The sequence below is a fragment of the Pyrus communis genome, chromosome 13, assembly GCF_963583255.1.
Source record: "Pyrus communis chromosome 13, drPyrComm1.1, whole genome shotgun sequence".
Taxonomy (NCBI): Eukaryota; Viridiplantae; Streptophyta; class Magnoliopsida; order Rosales; family Rosaceae; genus Pyrus; species Pyrus communis.
In genome coordinates, this window is record NC_084815.1 from 22,732,031 (window position 1) to 22,757,466 (window position 25,436).

Consider the following 25,436-nt stretch of genomic DNA (forward strand, 5'->3'; position numbering starts at 1 on the left):
TTACATGGGAGCATAAAATTGCTTCCTACAAAACAAAACTATATTTTTTTTATGTTTAACCTTTTGATACCGACCAACCGAATGCTTATATAGGAATCCTTTATTAAGAGGGATTCTCAATTTAAAAAAAGAAATAAAAATGTGGACATCCTCTTGATTGTTAGATTTGATTTTAATAAAATTGTGTGACCTGTGATTTAATCTCAACCACACAATTTCATTAAAGTTAATCCAAAAGTCAAGAGGGTGTCCCCAATTTTTTTTTGAAAAATAGGGATCCCTCTTGTTAAAGGGCCTGTTGTAACATCACACATCGACCAACGGAGAGGGGGTGATGTGCCTTATATGTACATGCCCACCTCCATATAGCACCAGACCTTTTGGGAACTCAATGGCTTTGGGTTCCATCGGAACTCCGAAGTTAAGTAAGTTCAGGTGAGAGCAATCCCGTGATGGGTGACCTATTGGGAAGTTCTTATGTGAGTTCCCAAAAACAAAATCATGAGGATATAACCTGGACAAAAAACGGATAATATCGTGCTACGGCAGAACTGGACTGGGATGTGATACCTGTGCTTATATATATAAATGTGTAGATCATTAAAAATCAATTATAACAAGAAAAAAAATGGTTAATAAGACACGTTCCAGATTATCAATTAATATTAGTATCAATCATAACAAAAGGAAAAAGCTAATAAGACACGTTCCAGATTATCAATTAGTCCAGACGGGTTAAGTGTATTTTTGCTCACCTCTTAAAATGTGGATGATGCTTACACCTCATTGATTATCGTTAGATTAATTTAAATTCTAAAATTGTGTCTTAAATCAATTAAATCAAACCAATCCAACGACAATTAATGCAGTGAATATCACCCCACTTTAGAAGATGAGCAAAATTGCAATCAAAATCCTTCCTATTTAGCACATAAGGTGACCAACTAAAGGATAAGGAGTAATATCACCACTCTTTAGATTTCTTTAATTCAAAGACTAGAAATTAATAAAGGTATGTAAAAGAAGAAAAAAAATGTGTGAAAATTATTTCCTAAAATATAAATTTAGCCCAATATTTTGGCACAAGCTTTAATTGTGTAATCTCATTGGAGAGGAGAGTATTAACAATAACTTTTGAAGGATGTAATTGAATACATATTATTGAGAAAATTGTAGCAGTTGTTCCTCAATTTTAATCCAATTGGAGCAGTGACCCCTTAACTAAAAATCCATGACTATTGGTCACTTAACTCATGAAAACGTGCAGCTACATATGGTCATTTTCATCAACTCTGTTAGAATTCTATCAAAACGAGTCATGTCGGAAGAACCATTACTACAATTGGGTTAAAGTTAAGGGACAATTGCTCAAATTGTGTTAAAGTTGAGGGACCATTTTTCAAATTGGGTTAAAGTTGAGTGATCATTGCTACAATTTTTCTCATTTTCTTTTCCATATTTGCACCTTGATTCAGCCTCATGTGCGTAGCACGTAACTTATTTTGACAGAAGTTCTAACGGAGTTGACGAAAAAGACTATAGTTGCACGTTTTGATGAGTTAAGGGACCAATGATCATGAATTTTTAGTTGAGGGACCAATACTCTGATTGGGTTAAAGTTAAAAGATTATTTCTACAATTTCTTCTATCTTATATAGTTAATTTATCACGTACTAATTGTCTACTGGATAAATAGTGCATTTTTATATACGTGACGCACACTTACTAGACAGTAACACCACACTAGGACTAAATAATGGTTGTATGAGATATTTTCTCATTGTATGTGGGTATATGAAATTGTCAGCATGCTAATCCTCGTGATGCGAGTAATCAACTCGGAATCTACCACAACTCGACTATAAAGCCCAGAGGGACTTTGGCTTTGGCTTAATTATCATATTTGTTGGGACACAGCATGACTATTTCTATGGGAGAGTGGGTGGCCTTGGTTTTGGGAGGTTTTCCATTGTTGGGGTTGCTATTGTGGTGGTGGAATGAGCTTTGGTATGTGCTGCCTCTCAAACTACGACATTCGCCTACCGGCGCTAAATTGCCGCCCGGCCACATGGGACTTCCATGCTTGGGTGAAATCTTCACCTTCCTTTGGTACTTCAAAATTGTTCGTCGTCCTGACGACTTTATAAATGCTAAGCGGGCTAAGTACGATTCCATTTCTTTTTTGTTCTAAATATGCATGTATGCTAACTAGTAACATTAACATTTGGAAAAGAAAAGAAAAAACTGGTAACATTAATTAACATGAGAGTATTAAGTGCAATATATATTGATGAGTTTTGACAAATGATTTATTTCCATTCTTTATATGTATACTAACTAGCATCAACATGATAGGATTAAATGTTTGAGAATAAATTAAAAACTATTTTATGCTCTTGTACTTCTGGATATTTTGTCATAAGATTTTGATGATTATATATTTGGGTATGAATCTAACAACTACAAACTTCAAAGTATGTGATATCTCGAAAGCCGGAGCATATATTGTAGTTTTGACAAATGAAACTAGTTCAGGTACGGTGATGGAGTCGGAATGTATAGAACTCACCTCTTTGGATCACCGACCATCATAGCATGCTTCCCGGGAATCAACAAATTTGTGTTCCAATCAGATGAAACCTTCATCCTAGACTGGCCCAATGTTGATATTGTAGGTGCTAGTTCTATAGTGGCAGTTCATGGAAAGTCTCATACAAAACTTAGAAGCTATGTTGTAAGCGTAATTAAGCGTCCTGACGCTCTCCGTCGCATAAGCGAACTTGTCCAACCTCGTATGGTGGCCGCGTTGGAGTCATGGGCTCTGAAGGGTAGAGTCAGAGGATATGATGAAGCCAGGAAGGTAAATTAACTATCAAAACAATAAAGCAATAAGTGCTAGTCATGCAGGTGTAATATTTTATCAGAAAATATCTCAGTGCAATTAAAAATGTAATCACTCAATATGAATTATATTTTATTCTATCAGATTCTCGGTGCAAGACTTTTTGATATCTTCAACAATTTTTCATGTTTCATTATGTTTACAGGTCACATTTGAAAATATTGGGAAACTATTCGTAAGTTTGGAGCCGGGGCCTCTCCTTGATACCATTGATAACTTGTTTACCGGATTAGTCACTGGAATTAGGGCTCATCCACTGAACATTCCCGGATCGGCTTACCGCCATGCCCTTCAGGTTTGAATCTTAATGGATTTTGGTATAACAACTCCACTGATTTTTCAATATATATTCAGACCATATTGTAAATAACGTGCATGCATGCTAACTATATGAATGTGAATTTGCAGTGTAGGAAAAAGCTTGAGGACATTTTCAGGGTGGAGCTAGAGAAGAAAAAAACTCTAAAGGAAGGGGTGACAAATGATCTAATGGATGGGCTTATGCAGATTAAAGACGATGAAGGCAATAAATTAAATGATCAAGAGGTTCTAGATAACATTGTCAGCCTTGTTGTCGCTGGATATGCATCTACTTCACTATCAACAATGTGGTCTTTATATTATCTCGCAAAATACCCTGACGTCCTCCAAAAGCTCTGCGTATGATCATAGCATATCACCATAGTCTCATAATTTTACTCCAAAAAAGAAATATTCATGTTCTTTAATTATGTTTCATCTTAACGCGGTTCTCGTGATCTGTGATCATAGGAAGAGAATATGGCTATACATGAGAGCAAGAGTACTGGGGAGTTTATCACGTATGAAGATGTTTTAAAAATGAAATACACAAACAAGGTACTTCATCTGTATGCATTTTGGGATTTACCATTTGTTATATATTGATGCAATGAGCTTATAGCTTAATTTACTATAGTACTGCATCCGATGTTCTGATCCCCCCTCCTACTAACGTTTGTATAAAAGAGAAAAGTCATTCATTACAGTATCGTTATGCATCTCTCGCGATACTCCTTGTAAAAAAGAATTAATCTCAAGCCAAAATTTTCATATAATGATATACAGGTGGTGGAAGAAACAATAAGATTGGCCAACATTGCAGCATTTGTTTTCCGATTGGCTACTAAGGAAGTTGAGTACAAGGGTAAAAGAAAATGTAAATTATGTTTTTAATTACCATCGGCACTCATAATTTTTTTGTGTGTTTATAACCAAATTGGTTGGTGTAGGTTATAAAATACCCAAGGATTGGAGAGTGATTGTTTGGGTTCGATATCTCCACACAAATTCAGAGAATTTTGATGATCCCATGTGCTTCAACCCAGATAGATGGAATGTAAGTCAATATTTCTAACACGATAAATTAATTGGAGATAATTTACAAATTCATTAATGCGTGTTATTTCACTCCTTCAGGAACCAGCTAAGCCAGGAACATACCAAGTTTTTGGTGGTGGATCGAGAATATGTGCAGGAAACTTGCTTGTCAAGATACAACTTGCAGTATTTTTACATCATTTGTCTGTAGGATACAAGTAAGAAAACTTAATTTGTAGCTTGCCTTATATCTTATATGCTATTGAATCCTTAACACAGTATAGACATCAGTCCTGAATTTTATGGTGATTGAAATTTTTTAGGTGGAAATTGGTCAATCCAGATGCTGAAATGATTTATCTTTCACATCCATCCCCAGTTGATAAGGTTTATATCACGTTCAACAAAATTTAGAAATCCATTTTCTCATAGCCTGATCCATATGTATGGCTTGACATCTCACCGTTCTATTTTCCCAAGTCGTAGGCCTGCTTTGAACTTCAAAAATAGAAAAAAACTAAAGAAAAGGAACTAGGATTATTTCTATGTATCTTTTTGGTTGTGAATCATGTAATGTATGTGTTTTCTAATTCTTATGTTCCAACATTTATTTCCTCTATAATGATTTGGAACTCTTTTTTTTCCCTCTCTCTATCAATATAATTGAGTACATCTAGCCTGGTGTTCATATAGGATTTTTTGCGTGGAAAGAGGAGTTATATTCTACGATTGGGTGTGTATAAATGAACTAGGTTTAAGGTTGAAGCGTCGTAAAGTGACACGCAGAACAAAATAAAATATAGTTAAAAACAATCTTAAGCGCATAAAACAGTCTTCCTAAATGAGTTTCTAGCTAAAATTTAGAAAGAAATTAAAAAAACTTGTCTCCAATCATAGTTCCAATTCTGCTCTTAAGATAATAAATATTCAGAGAGCTCCTAAATCTGGGAAGGGAGAAAAGAGCTCCTAAAAGAAAAGTTTTAGTTTAAATTTGATTTGAAAATTACATACATGATTGAAGATGCTCAAGAGACGCATATGATGGTTTATCTTTACCTTTTGTCTTCAAGGTTGGTTTACATAAAGATAAAGGTTAATCGATGAATACTGAATTTGCTCGAGGCCACCGACGCAAGCTCATCAACATTTCATTAAATAAAACAAACATTACAAAAGTCCAAGTGCATATACAGATGCTTACAGGGGAGCAAAATATAGTTTCCTGCTAAACAAAATTAACTTTATTATTTGTTTGTTTAACCTTTTCAAACCGACCAAATGTTTATAATATAAAGATAAATATTAAGGAAACTCTCTTAAAATGAGATTTATGTGCTAATATTAAAAATATTGTGCAAAAAATATGAGATTACTCGTCTATAAAATCCCTATTTTAAAAGGATCTCCTCAGCATTCTCTAATATAAATGTAGAGATCATAGAAGAATTAATTATAACAAAAAAGCTAATAAGACACATTAGATTATCAATTAGCTAAAACCGGTGAAGTGCATTTTCACTCACCCCCTAAAGTGGGGGTGATCCTCATCCCCCGTTGATTCCAATTAAAAATTAATTTAAATTTCAAAATTCATGTCATGAATCAATTAAACCAAACTAATTAAACGGTAATCAATGGAGAGGTGAGCATCACCCCCACTTTAGAGAATGATTTGAGCTGACCCTACCCACCACATAATTTCTAGCTTCGCTATTGAATCTAACAAAAATTTCGAACTGATTCAGAGAGAAAGATAGAGAGATCCTGTCGAAAGAGAGATGAGAAGTAAATGGAAGGTGGAGTCAAATTCAGAGATGTTAAAGTGTTGCATTTGAAAATTGGGAAGGGCTTGAGATTTAGTTGTTGTTGGCTTAATTTGAATAGATTGGACTTGGCGGTGCAGATCGAACACATTTGAACAGAGTAAATCGAGAATTCACCAGACGAACGTGATGTCTGAAATGAATCGATCTGACCCACAACAGGTACGCAATGCACATTGGCTGACCACAAATCTAATTTAACCCACAATGCGGGACCGGCTTTATCCGCCGGATTGTCGACGTCTTCTTGTCCCGTTATATCTGCTTTACCAGCAAGCGGTGGTTTGTTCTTCATTTTTTTCAAATTTTGAATTTGTTGTTGAATTTGGAGTGGTGGTTTAGAAAAACACACAAAGGAGGGTGGGCTGGGGTTGCAGACTTGCAGTGGAGTGAAGGTAGGGGAATTCATGGTGCGGTGGATTTGCAATTTTTAACTAAACTTATTCTTTTAAAGTTGAAGTGTTGATTTAGTTCTTGAACTATTATATCAGTGAAAATTAGGTTCCTAAATTATTTTTTTGGTAAAATAAATCCCTAAATTCATTAAAAATTGATAATTTCATCCATACTATTATATTCAAAGTTATTTTATCTAATTTGTCATCAACTTAAGTCACTTGACACACTTTAGAGTGTAAAACCGTCTTTTTTTTCACCTACAAGCCTTTGACATTACATATAGGTTGTACATTTAACGTCTAATTTATCCTCCAAAGTTAACTTCATACACTATTTGTTTATGTAAAATTACCAATCTATCTTCCAATGTGTATCACATGTAAGTAACATGACTTAAATTGACGGAAAATTGAATATAGTAGCTTCAAATCTAATATTAGGGATATAATTGGCAGATTTTTATAATTCAATGACTGATTTTTTTGGGAAAAAAATAGTTTAGAGACCTAATTTTCACTCAGGTGATAATTTAGGGACTAAATTGCCAGTTCACTTTTTTATATATAAATATTTTCTTTTCTATATAATTAGAAAGATTTTTTACTTATTTAAGTAATTAGTTATAAGGGTTAAATTGTCAATTTATTAACAGAACTTTGACTGAATGAGCTATGTGAAAGTGAATTTAAACCTGAAGATGTGTTAGTATAATGTCTCAAACGTGAGGCAGTTTTGTGAAAATTTGATAAACCTCAAGAGGTATTGGTGTAATTAACCCACTAAAAAACTAATAAAATTCAGATTACCAATTAACTAAGACGGGTGCAAGTGCAACTTCCACTTTGGCACATAAGGACACCAACTAAATTAAGGGCTAATTTGGTATTATCGTGCTTTTTAGAAAAAAAATATATATTTTTTTGTTGTGCTGTGAAAAACAAATGACTATAAAATAAAGTTGTTGAGTATTTGGTAAATTTTTTTGTAAAAGTGTTTTTAATAAAAAAAATGTAGTGTTTGAGTGTTTGAATAACTTTTATCTAAAGCTGCTATGATTATGCTAAATGACTAAAAAGCATATGGTGTTGAATGTAATATAATAAATGTAAGGGAAATGTTGTAATTTTGTAACATATGCGAGGGTGTACTTGCCCTTTGAAAATTACATGAGGAGAGTTCACCTACATGCTTAAAAAAAAAAAGTTTTTTTAAGAAGCATGATAGACCTTGCTTCTACTTTTCTAGTGCCAATGACATAAAAAATTTTGTTTTACCAAACATATTTGATGTTCCAATTTTTTTGTTTTGTCAAACGATAGACTAGTTAGATTAGATATTAGATTAGAGAATCGACAATATTCGAACCCACACCGTGGTGCAAGGGCAACACTACTCTACATCATTATGATAGAGACTTACTTGCGATATTCCAAATTTTTTTAATAAGCTGTTTTTATTTATTTATAAAAGTACAACAACCCAAACCAGTCCTAAGGTTACAGCTAGCCCTATTTGGCATATATAGGAGATTTTTATTGTGTTATTCTCATTGGATATGAGATGAGAGTATCAAACATAATCTTTCAGTAGGTATCATCTGGGGTTTATTCCCCTCGTCCACAAGCCAAACCCTGGTTAGACTAATATGTAAGAGCAACTTCAGCGTTGTAAAGGCCTTCTAGGGTAACTCACTATTGAATCCACTCACTGAACAGTAACTGTGTTTTGCATCTCCACTCCTAAATTGAATGGCCATGGTAATAGGCAATAAAATATTAATATTTTTTTCCTTACCCAATCCATCAGACATCCCCATCACCCTTTCCCTTTTTCCCCTCATTTGATCGGTTCTTCCTCTCTCTCTCTCTTCTCTCTCTCTCTCTCTCTCTCTCTCTCTCTCTCTCTCTCTCTCTCTCTCTCTTTTCTTTTTATCTCTCTCTTCCTTTTTCTTTCTTTCTCTCCCTCTTTTCTAGCTCACTCTCGTGAGCTCTCTTCCTCCTTCATCTTCAAACCTTCAACAAATCAAGCTCAAAAATAATATTTTTGGAATCCTTGGAACTCAAGGAACCTAACCATGGCCTTGCATGCCGCATTGGTGCATGGTGCGAGGTCCTACCATTGAAGCTGAGAGCTTGAGCTCTCAATCTCGAACCCAGGTGATGTTTCTATCACTATCTTGTGTTCTTGAGCTTTAAATCCTGTTGCGTTGCAATTCTTGTGGTTTAATTCGAGGGCTTAATTCCATGCATGCATCCCATTCTTTTTCCAAATTCCAACAAAGGAAAACGGACAAATTCGAGCCGTGTCACCCTTAGGTCAGCCACACATCACACAACCCTCAGGCGATGGATTCCTGCCTAGCCTGTCCATTGGGCCTCCCCCGAGGCCCATTGCCCGCATGGGCTGGAGCCAATTGCTGGGGCAATTGGGTGATTGGAATCGCCGGTCCATCGGGCTAAAGAGCACGCTGGAGTTGCTCTAAACTAGGACATTTAGCAGAGAGGAGCTTCGGTACGTATGTGCTTCCTTTCAGTCTACGACATCCGTTTATCGGTGTAAAAAGGTATTACTTAGAAACTCACCTTATATATTTACATTTTCATTTTGAATGACATATTTATACATACATATTTTATTGATTTAAAAAATAATAAACAGGTTAATTAATATATATTTTTAGACTTTTAAAAATAAAAAACATATGACATTTTTCAATAAGCCAAATCAGAACGAATATATTAGGTACTCACTAAATATTATCCCGTGCTAAATTGCTGGCCCATCACATGGGACTTCCAGTTTGGGGTGAATTACTCACATAGTATGACTTATTTCACTTCTTTTTGTTTTATATATGTATAATAACTAGTAACATTTAACACGTTCTTTTTCTTTCAAATAAAATAGAATTCGAATAAGTTTGCTAGCCCCCTTGTCGGCATGCTGACCTGGTATTACGAATAAATCACCTCGGAATCTACCACAACCATATAGCCCAGAGGGACTTTGGCTTTGGCTTAATTATCTTGCTTGTTAGGACACATCATGAGCACTTCTATGGGAGTGTGGGTGGCCTTGGTTTTGGGAGCTTTGCCATTGTTGGGGTTGCTCTTGTGGTGGTGGAATGAGCCTTGGTATGTGCTTCCTCTCAGACTATGACATTCGCCTACCGGCGCTAAATTGCCGCCTGGCCACATGCATGGGACTTCCATTTTTGGGTGAAATATTCACCTTCCTTTGGTACTTCAAAATTGTTCGTCGTCCTGACGACTTTATCAATGCTAAGCGGGCTAAGTACGATTCCATTTCTATTTTGTTCTATATATGCATTTATGCTAACTAGTAATATTAACATTTGGGAAAAAAAAAAAAAAAAACTGGTAACATTGACAGGGTAGTATTAAGTGCAATATAGTGATGAGTATTGACAAATGATTTATTTCCCTTCTTTATATGTATACTAACCAGCATCAACATGATAGGATTCAATGTTGTTGAGAATAAATTAAAAACTATATTATGCTCGTGTACTTCTGGATTTTTTGTCGTAAGATTTTGATCATTATATATTTGAGTATGAATCTAACAATCACAAACTCCAAAGTATGTGATATCCCAAAAGCCGGAGCATATATAGTAGTTTTGACAAATGAAACTAGTTCAGGTACGGTGATGGAGTCGGAATGTATAGAACTCACCTCTTTGGATCACCGACCATCATAGCATGCTTCCCGGGAACCAACAAATTTGTGTTCCAATCAGATGAAACCTTCATCCTAGACTAGCCCAATGTTGATATTGTAGGTGCTAGTTCTATAGTGGCAGTTCATGAAAAGTTTCATTCAAGAGTTAGAAGCTATGTTGTAAGCGTAATTAACCGTCCCGATGTTCTCCGTTGCATAAGCCAACTTGTCCAACCTCGCATGGTGGCTGCGCTGGAGTCGTGGGCTCTGAAGGGTAGAGTCAAAAGATATGATGAAGCCAGGAAGGTAAATTAACTATCAAAACAATAAAGCAATAAGTACCATGCACGCATATATGATATTTTATCAAAAAATGTCTCGTGTAATTAAAAGTGTAATAATTTTATTCTATTAGGTTTTCGGTGTAAGACTTTTTATTATCTTCAACAACTTTTCATGTCTCATTATGTTTACAGGTACATTTGAAAATGTTGGAAAACTATTCGTAAGTTTGGAGCCGGGGCCTCTTCTTGATACCATTGATAACTTGTTTACTGGATTAGTCACTGGAATTAGGGCTCATCCACTGAACATTCCCGGATCAGCTTATCGCCATGCTCTTCAGGTTTGAATCTTAAAGGGTTTTGGTATAATAACTCCACTGATTTTTCAATATATATTCAGACCATATTGTAATTAAATAACGTGCATGCATGCTAAATATATGAATGTGAATTTGCAGTGTAGGAAAAAGCTTGAGGACATTTTCAGGGTGGAGATAGAGAAGGAAAAAAAACCTAAAGGAAGGGGTGACAAATGATCTAATGGATAGGCTTATGCAGATTAAAGACGATGAAGGCAATAAATTAAGTGGCCAAAAGGTTCTAGGCAACATTGTCAGCCTTGTTATCGCTGGATATGCGTCTACTTATCTATCAATAATGTGGACTTTATATTATCTCGCAAAATACCCTGACGTCCTCCAAAAGCTTCGCGTATGATCATAGCATATCACCATCTCTCATAATTTGACTCGAAAAAATAAACATTCATTTAATTATGTTTCATCTTGACGCAGTTTTCGGGATCTGTAATTGCACGAAGAGGATATGGCTATACACAAGAACTATTAAGGGTACAAGTCAGCAATACAGTTAGAAATATAGTTAGCAAGTTTGTTAGTATTTGATTAGAGTTGTGTAATCTTCATTCTTTCAGTTAATACAAATCATATTTCTCTCTCTAAACTCTCTCTCTCTAAGATCTCTGTGTTCATCCCTCTATTCATTGTTCCTTCTTGATTTCCTCTTCAATTCCCAAACATTTCAATGTAGTTAACAAGAACAAGACCGGGGAGTTTTTCACATATGAAGATGTTTCAAAAATGAAATATACAAACAAGGTACTTTATTTGTATGCATTGAGGGATTTACCATTTATTATATAATATTGATGCAATGAGCTTATAGCTTAATTTCTGTAGTGCTGCATCTGATGTTCTGATTCCCCCTTCTCATAACGTTTGTATAAAAGAGAAAAGTCATTAGTATCGTTATGCATCTCCCGCGATACTCCTTGTAACAAAGAATTAATCTCAAGCCAAAGCTATTGCACTTTATATAATGATAAACAGGTGGTGGAAGAAACAATAAGATTGGTCAACGTTGCAGCATTTGTTTTCCGATTGGCTACTAAGGAAGTTGAGTATAAAGGTAAAAAAATGTAAATTATGTTTTTAATTACCATCGGCACTCATAATTTTTTCTGTGTTTCTAACCAAATTGATTGGTGTAGGTTATAATATGCCCAAGGATTGGAGAGTTGTTTGGGTTCGATATCTCCACACAAATTCAGAGAATTTTGATGATCCCATGTGCTTCAACCCAGATAGATGGAATGTAAGTCAATATTCTAACACGATGAATTAATTGAAGATAATTTACTCATTAATTAATGGGTGTAATTTCACTCCTTCAGGAACCAGCTAAGCCCGGAACATACCAAGTTTATGGTGGTGGATCGAGAATATTTGCAGGAAACTTGCTTGTCAAAATACAACTTGCTGTATTTTTACATCATTTGTCTATAGGATACAATTAAGTAAGGAAACTCAATTTGTAGCTTTACTATTTACTTTTTATGCTATTAAATGTTAACACACTATAGACATAATTCTTGAATTTTATTGTGATTGAAATTTTTTAGGTGGAAATTGGTCAATCCAGTTGCTGAGATGATTCATCTTTCACATCCATCACCAGTCAATAAGGTTGACGTCATGTTCAAGAATATTTAGAAATCCATTTTCTCATGAATGAGGATGCTCTCCGGATCCTCTTTGTGAGGATCATAAAGATTCTCAAATCGTGTTCGTTCATCGTATATCGTGTGGTTAGAAATCATTGTAAATACTTTTATTTAAAATTAAACATGAATAGTACTTGATGAAAATTGATCGCACGATGTACGATGAACGAACACAATTTGAGAATCGCCGGAATCTTCACAAAGAAGATCTGGAGAGGGCCTCATTCTTTTCTCATACCCTCATCCATATATATTGTTTGACATCTCGCACCGTTCTGATAGTCAACTAAAAGTGAAATCACTCAACATAAATTATATTTTATTTTATCAGATTTTCGGTGTGAGACTTTTTACTATCTTCAACAAATTTCATGTTTCATCTATGTTTACAGGTAACATTTGAAAATATTGGAAAACTATTCTTAAGTTTGGAGCCGGGCCCTCTCCTTGACACCATGGATAACTTGTTTACTGGATTAGTCTCTGGATTGAGGGTTCATCCACTGAACATTCCCGGATCGGCTTACCGCCATGCTCTTCAGGTTTGAATCTTAAATGGTTTTGGTATGATAGCTCCAGTGAGTTTTTTGGTCAAAAATCCACTAATTAAGTAACATATAATTTCAATATATATTAAGTAACGTCCATGCATGCTAAATATATGAATGTAAATTTGCAGTGTAGGAAAAAGCTGATGGACATTTTCAGGGTGGAGCTAGAGAAGAAAAAAACCCTAAAGGAAGGGGTGACAAGTGATCTGATGGATGGGCTTATGGAAATTAAAGACGATGAAGGCAATAAATTAAGTGACCAAGAGGTTCTGGATAACATTGTCAGCCTTGTTATCGCTGGATATGCAACTACTGCTGTATCAATAATGTGGACTCTATATTATCTTTCAAAATACCCTAATATCCTCCGAAAGCTTCGGGTATGATCATAGCATATCACCGTATTCTAATAATTTGACTCGAAAAGAGAAACATTTATGTTCATTAATTATGTTTCATCTTGACGAGGTTCTCATGATGTGTAACTACAGGAAGAGAATATGGTTATGCATAAGAACAAAACTGGGGAGTTTATCACATGCGAAGATGTTTCAAAAATGGAATACACAAACAAGGTACTTGATCTGTATGCATGCTCAATTTACCATTTATTATATAATTGATGCAATGAGCTTATAGGCTTAATTTACAGTAATACTACATCCGATGTTCCGATTCCCCCTCCTAATGACGATTGTATAAAAGAGAAAAATCATTCATTACTGTTGTTATGCATCTCCTGCGATACTTCTTGTAACAAGAATTAATCTCAAGCCAAAACGATTGCACTTCATGTAATGATATACAGGTGGTGAAAGAAACAATAAGACTGGCCAACATTTCAGCATTTTCTTTCCGATTGGCTACTAATGAAGCCGAGTATCAAGGTATAAAAGAAAAATGTGAATTACGTTTTTAATTACCATCGGCTCGTATAAAAACCTTTGCGTTTATAACCAAGTTGGTTATTCTTATAGGTTATAGAATACCCAAGGATTGGAGAGTGATTGTCTGGACTCGATATCTCCACACAAATTCAGAGAATTTTGATGATCCCATGTGCTTCAACCCAGATAGATGGAATGCAAGTCTCAACATTTCTAGTAAGGTAAATTGATTAAATATAAATTGCTAATTAATGAGTGTAATTTTACTTTTTCAGAAACCAGCTAAGCCTGGAACGTATCAAGTTTTTGGCGGTGGATCAAGATTTTGTGCTGGAAACTTGCTGGTCAAGGTGCAACTTGCAGTATTTTTACATCATTTGTCTAAAGGATACAAGTAAGGAAACACATTTGTCGCTTAACTATATATTAGATAAATGCTTTTAATTTGTTTTTGGACAAATTTATATGCTTTTTAATTTTAAATATATATGCAGTATACCTAATTTTATTGTGACTGAAAATTTGTAGGTGGAAATTGGTCAATCCAGATGCTGGGATGATATATCTTCCACTTCCATCAAGAGTTGATAAGGTTGATATCATGTTTAGTAAAATTTAGAAATCCATTTTTCTACAGAAATCTTTTTCCCTTTGGTTGTGGATCATTTAATGTAATTAATTTATGGGTGATTTTGTATTAAATCAATAAAAAACTACAATACTTATAGGGGTGTGATATCCACACACCATTTTTTACTTGTCACACATCCTTTTAATTTTAAACAATCAGAACAATGAATTAAAGAAAATCAAATGATAGAAATCAACAAGGGGTGTGTGAGAAGTAAAAAAAGGGTGTGTGGGTTAATCATGTATTGTGATACTTAAGTGCATATTTAAAGTAAACAAAAATTAAATAATTTGCCATTATAGCTGGCACCCACTACAACTTAAATCTCTTTTCTCATATTTTTTTCTTTTATATTTTGGAATATGTCTATATGGATTCAAATAGTGTAATGCAGTGTCCATTTTTTGTATCTATTTTTTCACATTTGAATTCAGCTGTTACGGTGCAGTGTTTGTTTTCTAATTCAGTTTTATGTTTGGATTTAGACACTGGAATGCAGTGTCCATTTCCTAATTCTACTTTTTATATAAGTGTTGGCTTAAGGGCTGGGTGTGGAGCCAAAAATAATCAAGAGGCGACACATGAATTTTTGGGTGAAAATGACAAAATTAACCTCGAGGCACATTGGGATTTCTACGCGCGAGCAACGGAAAATCATCCCTCAATCAAGTCAAAAAGTGCCCAAAATAGGTATTTATTTGTAACCTATTTTATCCATCCCTATCAAATCTTCTCCACAAGGAAACCCCCAGATCATTCATTTTTTATTATATTAATTAGCTAATTAATTGATTTACTATCCAATTAATTTGCTAATTAACCACAAATCATGAACTTCACCCACAAAGCCATCCAAGTGGCCGGTCCATCTCCACCCAAAGAGGACGGCCACACCCCTATATAAACACCCTTATTCTCTCCAAAACTCAATGGACTAATAACATTGTGTTGACAACTAGCGACATCTTTAGTTTGGACTAATAGTGCTGGAGCTGTAGAATCAAGCGATCAAGAGCATCTTCAATTTGGACTAACATCACTGCCTCTAGTTGGTTGGTTGTCTATCTAACTCTTGGCAGGTGAAGAGTTTTTAACTTATTCAATGAAAGGGGACACTTCGTTAGCTTCCTAGCAAAGTGGAGTGTTCTATGATTGATTACTCTCAGGTGTATTTAATTTGCAGTTTGGCATTTAGACGGCTGGACCACGTTCACCATAAAAACACTCATCTCGTTTAAGTACCTATGTTGCTACAGAGTACAAAAGTCAGCAGCTTATTCGACACACCATGACATGTATTATGCTCGTTCGACCGAGCTAGGTTATGAGTTGGTAGGCCCGTATTCACAAGAAGGGGACATAGTTAGTTCATAGTTACTCGGCCTGAGCCACGTAGGCTAAGTAATTTTTAGGGTCAACAATAATATAAATTTTTTAGACCTGTTTTTGTCAATATTGTATGTATTTAAGAGTAATTTGAGTTTTTCCTGTAATGAATACTCAAATGATTTAATTATTATTTTAAAAAAAAAACTATAGAAGGAGATAAACACAATACAAGACGATTTTTTATTTTTTATTTTTTATGTATTTTGAGAAATATAAATTCGATTATAAATCGATATCATCCAATTCTTATAAGGTATGAATTGACAAGTTAAAATTAACAATCCGAACTACGATTATTTGATGCTGATAACTCAATTAATACATGGGATCGGATATGAATTTGACCAACCCCATCATGATTCACTTACATGCTTATACAAAACTGACGCATTACAAAAATGCCATTTAGAGAGACAAAATTGACACATGTGTGGACAGACTCTCTAATAGAGATATGACATACCATTGTATGTAGAATAATGCAAGTGTATTAGCAATTGTGTAAGTTTTATTTGTCTAAATAACATTATTGATTTTCTAAAGTAGATAAATAAATAACATTATTCATTAATATTAAGCCTAAGATCGAAACTGTTAATATTATAAATTACTTTCAAAATATTATCTCTACAAAAAAAATTATTAAAATATGAGATATTTTGTCATCAAACTATATAAAAACAGACAGACGAATTCGATAAAAACATTATGAATCATTATCTATTGCTACAACTGATTGACTAACCTTAATTTTACTCGAATTTTTGTAGAGATGATCTTTACGTACATATTGATTTATAGTATAAATGATTTTGATTATAAATACGAGATTCTGTGAATCGGTCAGGAAGTAAATTGAGAAGAAATTTCACTTCAATCTTAAGGAGGCAATGTTCTCTCTTTTGAAAAAGAATATTAACAGAATAGATTGTCATGTATTTTGTTTTAACGTTGCAATCCATCAAATCCTATAGGGACACAAGTAATAATAAGGACAATACCTGCAGGTTAATACTCATTATCTCATTGAGGAATCAAATCATATAATAGGACGCGACATGAAGCATTTTCAGCGGGGTTGGTATTCGTTTGTCTATTTGCTCAACCTGGTCAAACGATTAATCAACTCGGAATCAACCACAACTACATAGTCGAGTGTGGCACTGGCCTTAAGCGAGGACAAGAGCCAGGGGGGATTGATTTACATATTCTATAGCTAGACAGGGTCAAGGGACATACATGGATATCTCTATGGGAGTGGGGGTGACCTTGGTTTTGGGAGGGTTGCCACTATTGGGGTTGCTCTTGTGGTGGTGGAATGGGCTTTGGATATTGTTTCCTCTCAAACTAGAGGTGAATTTGATCTAAAATCGAGTTCGAAACACTATTAACTAGTGGTAATTTAGGATAGAGTGATCTAAAATTTGGTCCCAATAAAACAAAAATGATCTGTATATTAAGAAACTATTTGTAAGTTTGGAGCTGGACCTCTCCTAGATACCATTCAACATTCATGGAATTGCCTTTAACCATGCTGGTCAGGTCCTTAATTATCTTTAACTAATTTCACCACAAAAATCAATTGAGAGCTTTTAAAAGGACTATGTGTCCTTTGAGTTATTAGGCACAAATAGTTTCTTACATACACGTCATCTTGTTCCTTGGACTATATGTGTCTGTTGAGTTATTAGGCACGGACAGTTTCTTACAAGCACACCATCATATTCCATGTATATATATGGTCATTGACGCTTTTTTATTGTACATGCATGCATGTGGTGTAATTGTCAACAGGATACAAGTAAGGAGCAATCTTGTTACATCTTTATTAAATATATCGATATGTATTTTCGAATGAGCTGAACTTTATGTACTTGAATTTTTCAGATGGGAATTGATCAATCCAGATGCAACATCAGTTGATGGAGTTGATATCACCATTAACAAAATTTAGCAATCCATTTTCTCATAAAATTCCATTGATAAGGCTTCATAGCTTGTTGTCCTCCCTTACTTCCCAACTAGGTGGCCTCCTTTGAACGGGGGAAAAAAAAAAAAAAAAAAAAAAAAAACGCAAAAGAAAATTGAAGTCTCTATTAGTTATATAATCAAAACAAATCCTGCCTTCTTAGTTTAGGAACTGTCTCGGCCCCAAATGATACTTGGATGCAGTTTCGTGATTTTTTCTTCTAGAATCTGATAAGATGGTTGGAACTTTTGGTTTGTTCTTTTCAACTTCATGGTATCCCTTTTATGAAAAATGGGGTTAATGCTATGAACTCATAAAACAAGATTGATTATAATTTGGAGTTGTTTTTATTCTAACCATGAATGGTAATTGTTGATTAAGGAGAATATTGGCTTCGTTCTTATATATAAGGATTAAGTATTGAAAACTCTTCAATTTTTTAATGTCATTTTAAATTGGTCTCAACATGTTTAAACATTCTAAATAAGTACTCAACCTATTAAAATGTCACATCCATTAAGTTCCAATTAAATTGTTGTTAAATTAACTAGGGCTTACTTTGTCTCCAAATCAATAAGAGGTCATGGAGATTGCTTAAATGGTATTGTCTGCCATGAAGCGACCGCCACCATCTTCATCGGCTTCAAAGAAGAATTGGAAGGTGAATCAGTTAGTGAGTTTGGAGTGGGACTCATTGTTGCCAATTGTACATTTAACGAAAAATTAATTAGGGCTTAACTGATATGACATTTTCAATAGATTTGATACTTGTTGAAATGTTTAAAAAGGTTGAAACCAATTTAGAATTACACTTAAAAATTAAGAGTATTAGGTACTTAATCCTATATACAATGAAGTTGAATTATCAAAGCTTTCCTTATTTATATTTTGAGTTAGTTATAAATGTGTCCCAAAAATGTTTCACGGTTCTCACTTTGATCCTCAATTATTATTTTTTGTTTCATCTAAAAAATTTCTTAAACTTTTCAAGTATGTCTAATGATGACTATTAATAACGTCTATTACAAAATTAGCATAAGTAGGTCACTTGTGGGGTTGGCACTCATTGGCAAAACAAATTAATAAACCGCCAAATCCAATTCGACTATTTAGGTACAATTTTCACTTTTGTTGTCGGTCCCCATTTTAAAGAATGCTCAAACAAAAATGTCTAAAAGTTGTGCAATTTCACCCAAAATCCGAGGCATCCGTAATTGCACTTGCCTAGTCGTGCGCACAACAAATGATCAATTCTATCAATTTAAAAAGTCTTAGTTGTATGCACAACAAATGGCTAATTCTATTGATTTAAAATGTTTAGAAATGAGACAAGAAAATAATTCAATTACCAAAGTAAAAAGACCACCAAATTTTTAGTGACAAAAATACAAGTAACCTGCTTTTACACTATAATAAAAGTTGAAGCTCTCCCTTTCCCTTTGGTCTAGCAACAACAATACAAAACAAGATCAATATCTCTCAACTACCGGCTACCTCTCCCTTTTAGGATTCACGGCATTCCTACCTTTGGGTGGCTTACTGCCGTAGTTGGAGCGAGTCACAGTTCCGATTCCATTTGAACGAGCATTCCTACCAATTCCATTTGGAGGGGTAGATCATGTCGATTAACTCGGTCCAGCAGCAAAAGGCGCCACTCAATCAAGCTAACAGAATCTCCTCCTATCACTTCATTCGGGTGATAGGGGAATTTTTCTTCTGGGGGGACCCAATTAGACGGACTTGAAGTGAAAGGAAAGCTGAGCTTGCTCCAAACCATGAGATCCAAGAGAGTGCCCGATCATCATCATTCCACTCCTTTCTTGGTCTACTTCGGTTACAACTTGATCTACGGTGCGATCAGACCAAGTGCGAGATTGGATCAAGAAAGCAGGAAGGTCAGCCCTTGATTGTTAGATAGATACCGACATAATATCATAGTTAACAGCTTCTTGATTGCATCCATGAAAGTTCGAGATTCTATCTTAAAATTAATTAACAATCTATAATAAATAAAAAAACTAATTAACAATATAAAAGGTAATCTAATTTATTATAAAGATATGCAATATCTTTCTTTTTCGACATGAAATTCACTCTCAACGAGTGTTGTGAACTCTTATGATCAATTTTTTGAATTCGTGGACAACGGCCTCTTTCTACACAACTTTCTATACTCATTTTCGGAACTGTGCCCTTCACCCTGCTCTAATAGGAAAAAGCAATCTCTCTCCCTCTCTCTCTCTCTCTCGCTCTCCGTGCTTCAAAATTATCATTAGTGTATTGGTAATGGTAGTGCCCCACCTTGCACCACAGCTTGCTTCATCATAGTTTCTCTCCCACTACTCTCTCTCTCTCTCTCCCTCTCTCTCTCTCTACTTCCCAAAGCTTGAAACTTTGAGCACAGTGGTGAAGTGGCTGAGCTCAGAAACAAGAAGATGCAGAAGAAGGGTTTCTTGGTTTGGATTTTCTCAATAATTTCAGCTGCAATCTTCTCCTTCCATTGCTCTCTTGCTCTCAGCCAAGATGGTAAGGAAAACCTTCCACTTCTCTGTTTTATTGGTTTTTTTTTTAGTTTTATTTTTTTTTCTGTTCTAATGTCTTTATTTTTGGACTTCTCGTCGATGAAAAATGGAGGCATTGGGTTAAAATTTTCATCTTTTCTTTATTTATGATGGACATTTACTTTACTAGTCAATTAGTTGCATTTTGTTGAGCCGGAAGTTCTGATTTGCTTTGGTCATTAATGGCAAACATAGAAAAATCAAATCTTTACTGATAATTTACATTCTTTCTGCCTTACCTTCAAGTATTATATTTGGGGTTTATCTATGACATAATTAATCTTGTTTCTTGTGTTTTTTGGTAATTATTTTGCTTCAGGTTTGGCATTGTTGGAAATCAAAAGCACTTTGAATGACAGCAGAAACATTCTCAGTGACTGGCAGGATTCCGATGAATCACCCTGTAATTGGACTGGCATTACTTGCCATCCTCAGGACCTTAGAGTCAGCTCTGTGTAAGTCTTCAAACCCTACTTTTCAATTTACTCAAACTGCTTTTGATTTAATCTGCTTGTTTTCAAAGTGCTTTTCATATATTTTGAATTGGGTTTTTGCAGTAACTTGCCTTACGTGCAACTGGGTGGGACTATATCTCCCAGCATTGGTAAACTCAGTAGATTACAGAGATTGTGAGTCCAATACTGAATTAGTAAAAACTCAGCTGAGAAGTCCTCCAATTTTGATTTTCTTCTGATTGTGCTTTTTCAATGTAAACCAGGGCACTTCACCAAAACAGCTTACATGGAAACATTCCTAATGAAATTACCAATTGTGCTGAGCTTAGGGCTCTGTAAGTGGAAAACCGAAACGGCTTTGCTCTCTTTTCTGTTTCTTCTTTGAGTTGTGAAATATATTTCAGGTGTCACTTTGCTTTCTATTTATATTGACTCTAGCATTGAGCATTGCATACTTTATCTTCAATCTGTTAGGTACTTGAAGGCTAACTACCTTCAAGGAGGTATTCCATCAGATATCGGAAACCTTTCTTCTCTCACCATACTGTAAGAATTTTTGTCTTTGTTCTCATCTTTTCTGTTTACGGAGTCTTGCATGCTTAATTATCAATCATTTGTATTGGGAAATTGGAATTTGAATTATCACCATAGCAATTGCAACTGACTGATTTAAATATTTTACACTCCTGTGTTGATGAACTTTACAATGAAATTGTAGGGATTTATCGAGCAATTTATTAAGAGGTGCTATACCTTCATCTATCGGCCGCCTCTCAAAATTACACTTTTTGTAAGCTATAACAAAGTACCAAATGGTATTCTATGTAGTTTTTTAATTGGATTGGTGTCTGAATAGCATTATTGCCTATGTATGTCATAGGAACTTGTCCACCAACTTCTTAAGCGGTGAAATCCCAGACATTGGAATTCTAAGCACTTTTGGGAACGATTCGTAAGTACTCACTGTCTCTGTCGACACTTTCATGTTGAGTGAAAATGGCCTAATTGAATCGAACACACACACACACACTCACTGTTAAATCCCTAGAGACTGAGTCTTTAATTATAAGTGTATGTATGTATGCATGTGTGGCTTAAGCTAAATAAACGCTCAAAGCCTAGTGTAATTGTGCTTTTTGAACTAAGATTTAGGCATGCATTATACTTGTGTGAGCCAATTGCCCATTTTGACTGATTTGTCTGTAAAATTTTTGAACTGGTCGATAAATATTCACGAATAAAGATGTTTCCACTTACTTTTCAGTAAATATATAGCACCAATTGTACACTATATGCAGTACAGATAGGACCTTCAATACCTTCTCTCTTCTTCCTGTCTGAAGCATTTGTCATCTTGTTCTGAAATTTCCTTGAACATTCATATAGGTTTGTTGGCAATCTAGATCTTTGTGGCCAACAAGTGCACAAGCCCTGTCGGACCTCACTGGGATTTCCTGCAGTGCTACCACGTACTGCTGTAAGTGATGAAGCAGCAGGCAAGTTCTCGATCCCTTTTATCAGCTTTCTAGTCGAAAGACATGTTTTCTAAAATGCAGTTCTGGAATTTTGTAAATCACATCTAACCAAATTCTTATGTAAAAAGTAGCAATGTGCTTATGCTAATTTATTGAATTCACTGTGGATATTCCAGCGCCCTCTAAACGATCTTCTCATTACATCAAAGGAGTGCTTATTGGTGCAACGTCTGCCTTGGGCTTTGCGTTTCTCATTCTCCTTACCTTCCTTTGGGTTCGGTTACTTTCAAAAAAGGAAAGAGTGGCTAAAAAATACACTGAAGTTAAAAAGCAAGTAAATCAAGAAGCAAGTAAGTTCGATGTTTTCTGGACTTCATACAGTTATAAACTCAAACTTTATTATGGTTGCTGACAAAAAATTGAACATTTGACAGGTACAAAACTCATTACTTTCCATGGTGATATGCCCTACCCTTCAAGTGAAATCATTGAAAAGCTAGAGTCACTCGATGAAGAGGATGTTGTAGGATCGGGAGGATTTGGCACTGTATACAGAATGGTTATGAATGATTGTGGTACTTTTGCTGTTAAAAGAATTGATAGAAGTCGGGAAGGATGTGATCAAGTTTTTGAGAGGGAATTAGAGATCTTGGGTAGCATTAAGCACATAAATCTAGTTAACCTGCGAGGCTACTGCAGGCTCCCTGTTTCAAAGCTTCTCATATATGATTATCTAGCTATGGGCAGTTTAGATGATTTCTTGCATGGTAAGTATCACCTCTCAGAATGTGCTAGAAATGAATGCTTTTTGGGGGATAGACTAGCTAGAATCGAATGATTATTTGATTTGCTTTTTTTTTTTTCCGTGATGTCTTTATCTCCTTTAGAGCATTGGGTGGAAGAGCAGCCTTTGAACTGGAATGCTCGTTTGAAAATTGCCCTGGGTTCTGCTCGAGGCATAGCATACCTGCACCATGACTGCTCTCCAAAGATAGTACACCGTGACATAAAATCGAGCAACATTCTTCTAAATGAAAACTTGGATCCCCATGTCTCTGACTTTGGCCTTGCAAAGCTTTTGGTGGATGAGGATGCCCATATTACGACAGTGGTGGCTGGCACCTTTGGCTATCTGGCTCCAGGTTTGTCCCATATTATGGTCTTGTATGCATTTCGTAACCCTGTTTCCGCAGTAAGTAAATATAGTAGAGCTAGATTATGGTGATCACACGGTTCAATCGTTATAGATTTTGGTATACAGTCACCTATGTCGGACATCCTTACCATGATTTACCATTTAGTGAATGTTTATCACACAACTAAATGAATGCTGAATGAATTATCTCTGCCCTAAAAGTTAAAACCTGCTTGATCAAAATATGAGACGACTGACTAACCGCTCGCTGTAATATTGAAATATGAAATTTATAGAGATGCTAGTCAATTGTTTTTTGGTTATTGCAGAGTATCTGCAAAGTGGGAGAGCCACTCAGAAGACAGATGTATATAGCTTTGGAGTTCTATTGCTAGAGCTTGTGACCGGAAAAAGACCTACTGATCCTACGTTTGTAAAACGAGGCTTAAATGTTGTTGGTTGGGTAAGCTCCTTTCCTTCCTAAAATTACTAAGACAGATGCGTTCATATTTTTCATGTAAGACAATGTTGTCAGACCACAGTATCGATCTGAGTTACTCTTTCATTAATATGCAGATGAACACCCAATTGAGAGAAAACAGGTTGCATGAAGTAGTAGACAAAAGGTGCAAAGATGCAGATGCTGAAACTGTGGAAGCAATTCTTGATATCGCGGCAAGGTGTACCGATGCAAACCCTGATGACCGGCCATCAATGAACCAGGTATTGCAGTTGCTAGAGCCAGAGGTCATGTCACCGTGCCCGAGCGATTTCTACGAGTCTCATTCAGATCATTACTGATCATTCGGCTAAAATGCCTAATGACTGCAGGATTACAGAATGCTCATTCATGTTCTATTGAGTTTGTGCTGTTGTCCCTGCCCCTCCCTGGGGGTAAGAATGTAAATTAAATTTATGTATCAGACAAACCATGGTATCCAATTTCTGCTTGGATGGCACAAACCCAAAAGAAGAAAAAAGATTCCTATGCAAACGTTTGCAAAGAGCTGCAAGCTTTCCTTTCTTTATTCTACATGTAATGGTTTTCTTTTATTTTCTATTTTATTTCCAATGTTAGGCAAGCGACCACACATGGGAAAACACAACCGTTCATTTGTGTTTTCTTTTATACACGTTTTTTGCTGAGCCAATCGTTTTTAAATCACAAATTAGGTCGTCTTCGTAAAAGTCAACTAAATTGATGATATCTCCAAAGGTGATACAAATACGTCAATTAGGATGAAAAAACATTAAATATTTTTCAAAGGGCGATACTACTTTTGATGCCACAATTGAGTCATTTGATTATTTACTTTCTAACTATGTTTTTTTTTTTTTTCACGGCAAACAAAGATAGAGTCAAATGTCTTCAATTTAACTTTTTAAATGCATGAGGACCATTGACAACTAATAGGATGAAAACTAAATTCAATTTTAAATTATTTTTTAATAATTAATATAACTATGGGGTCAAATATATTAATAAAATAAGGAAGCATTTTTGTGTATCATCATAAACTATAGTGTATGCTCCTATAAAATAAATATTTGACATATCAATTAGAAATGAAGAAGATCTAACATCTATATCAATTGGCCATATCAGCCATCAAATAATATCATTTGTTCAAAAAAATAAAAAAATAAAAATGAACAAACAAACAAATAAATTAAAACACACATGATGGACAAAAAAAAAAAAACACACACACACACACACACACATGATGAATCGTTCTTTCTTTAAGACAACCGGTTTTGGGAACCAAGTCTCTCATGAAATTTCTAATCTAGAGTAACTCACATATTTTTTGGGTCATTCCTCTGTATTTAGCTTCAACAATAAACGTTGCTAAAACTTTTTGTTTTCTACTTTGCCGAGCAACTAGGTCTAACTATGTATATATAAAGGTAAAATAGCCGGAGGTAAA

The 25,436-nt window shown here is 35.0% G+C and overlaps 3 protein-coding genes and 1 pseudogene across 3 annotated transcripts; all 4 read left to right on the forward strand.

Annotated features, from left to right (window-relative positions):
• Positions 1 to 1,918: 1,918 nt before the first annotated feature.
• LOC137712065 (ent-kaurenoic acid oxidase-like) lies at positions 1,919 to 4,654 on the forward strand. Its single transcript, XM_068451210.1, has 9 exons — positions 1,919 to 2,163; positions 2,536 to 2,860; positions 3,048 to 3,197; positions 3,311 to 3,562; positions 3,674 to 3,760; positions 3,989 to 4,067; positions 4,153 to 4,259; positions 4,340 to 4,458; positions 4,564 to 4,654. The coding sequence occupies exons 1-9, from the start codon at positions 1,919 to 1,921 to the stop codon at positions 4,652 to 4,654; spliced, it is 1,455 nt and encodes a 484-aa protein (XP_068307311.1).
• A 4,853-nt stretch (positions 4,655 to 9,507) lies between these two features.
• On the forward strand, positions 9,508 to 12,441 carry LOC137712038 (ent-kaurenoic acid oxidase-like; annotated as a pseudogene).
• Positions 12,442 to 12,907: 466 nt separating this feature from the next.
• LOC137712374 (beta-amyrin 11-oxidase-like) lies at positions 12,908 to 14,509 on the forward strand. Its single transcript, XM_068451463.1, has 7 exons — positions 12,908 to 12,994; positions 13,132 to 13,383; positions 13,495 to 13,578; positions 13,812 to 13,890; positions 13,981 to 14,111; positions 14,166 to 14,284; positions 14,419 to 14,509. Exons 1-7 carry the CDS (start codon positions 12,908 to 12,910, stop codon positions 14,507 to 14,509), a joined length of 843 nt encoding a protein of 280 aa, XP_068307564.1.
• A 5,782-nt stretch (positions 14,510 to 20,291) lies between these two features.
• On the forward strand, positions 20,292 to 24,493 carry LOC137713865 (LRR receptor-like serine/threonine-protein kinase FEI 2). Its single transcript, XM_068453218.1, has 13 exons — positions 20,292 to 20,405; positions 20,760 to 20,895; positions 20,998 to 21,069; positions 21,159 to 21,230; positions 21,370 to 21,441; positions 21,614 to 21,685; positions 21,776 to 21,847; positions 22,282 to 22,391; positions 22,547 to 22,720; positions 22,805 to 23,137; positions 23,258 to 23,512; positions 23,835 to 23,968; positions 24,082 to 24,493. Exons 1-13 carry the CDS (start codon positions 20,315 to 20,317, stop codon positions 24,304 to 24,306), a joined length of 1,818 nt encoding a protein of 605 aa, XP_068309319.1. The 5' UTR covers positions 20,292 to 20,314; the 3' UTR covers positions 24,307 to 24,493.
• Positions 24,494 to 25,436: the final 943 nt, after the last annotated feature.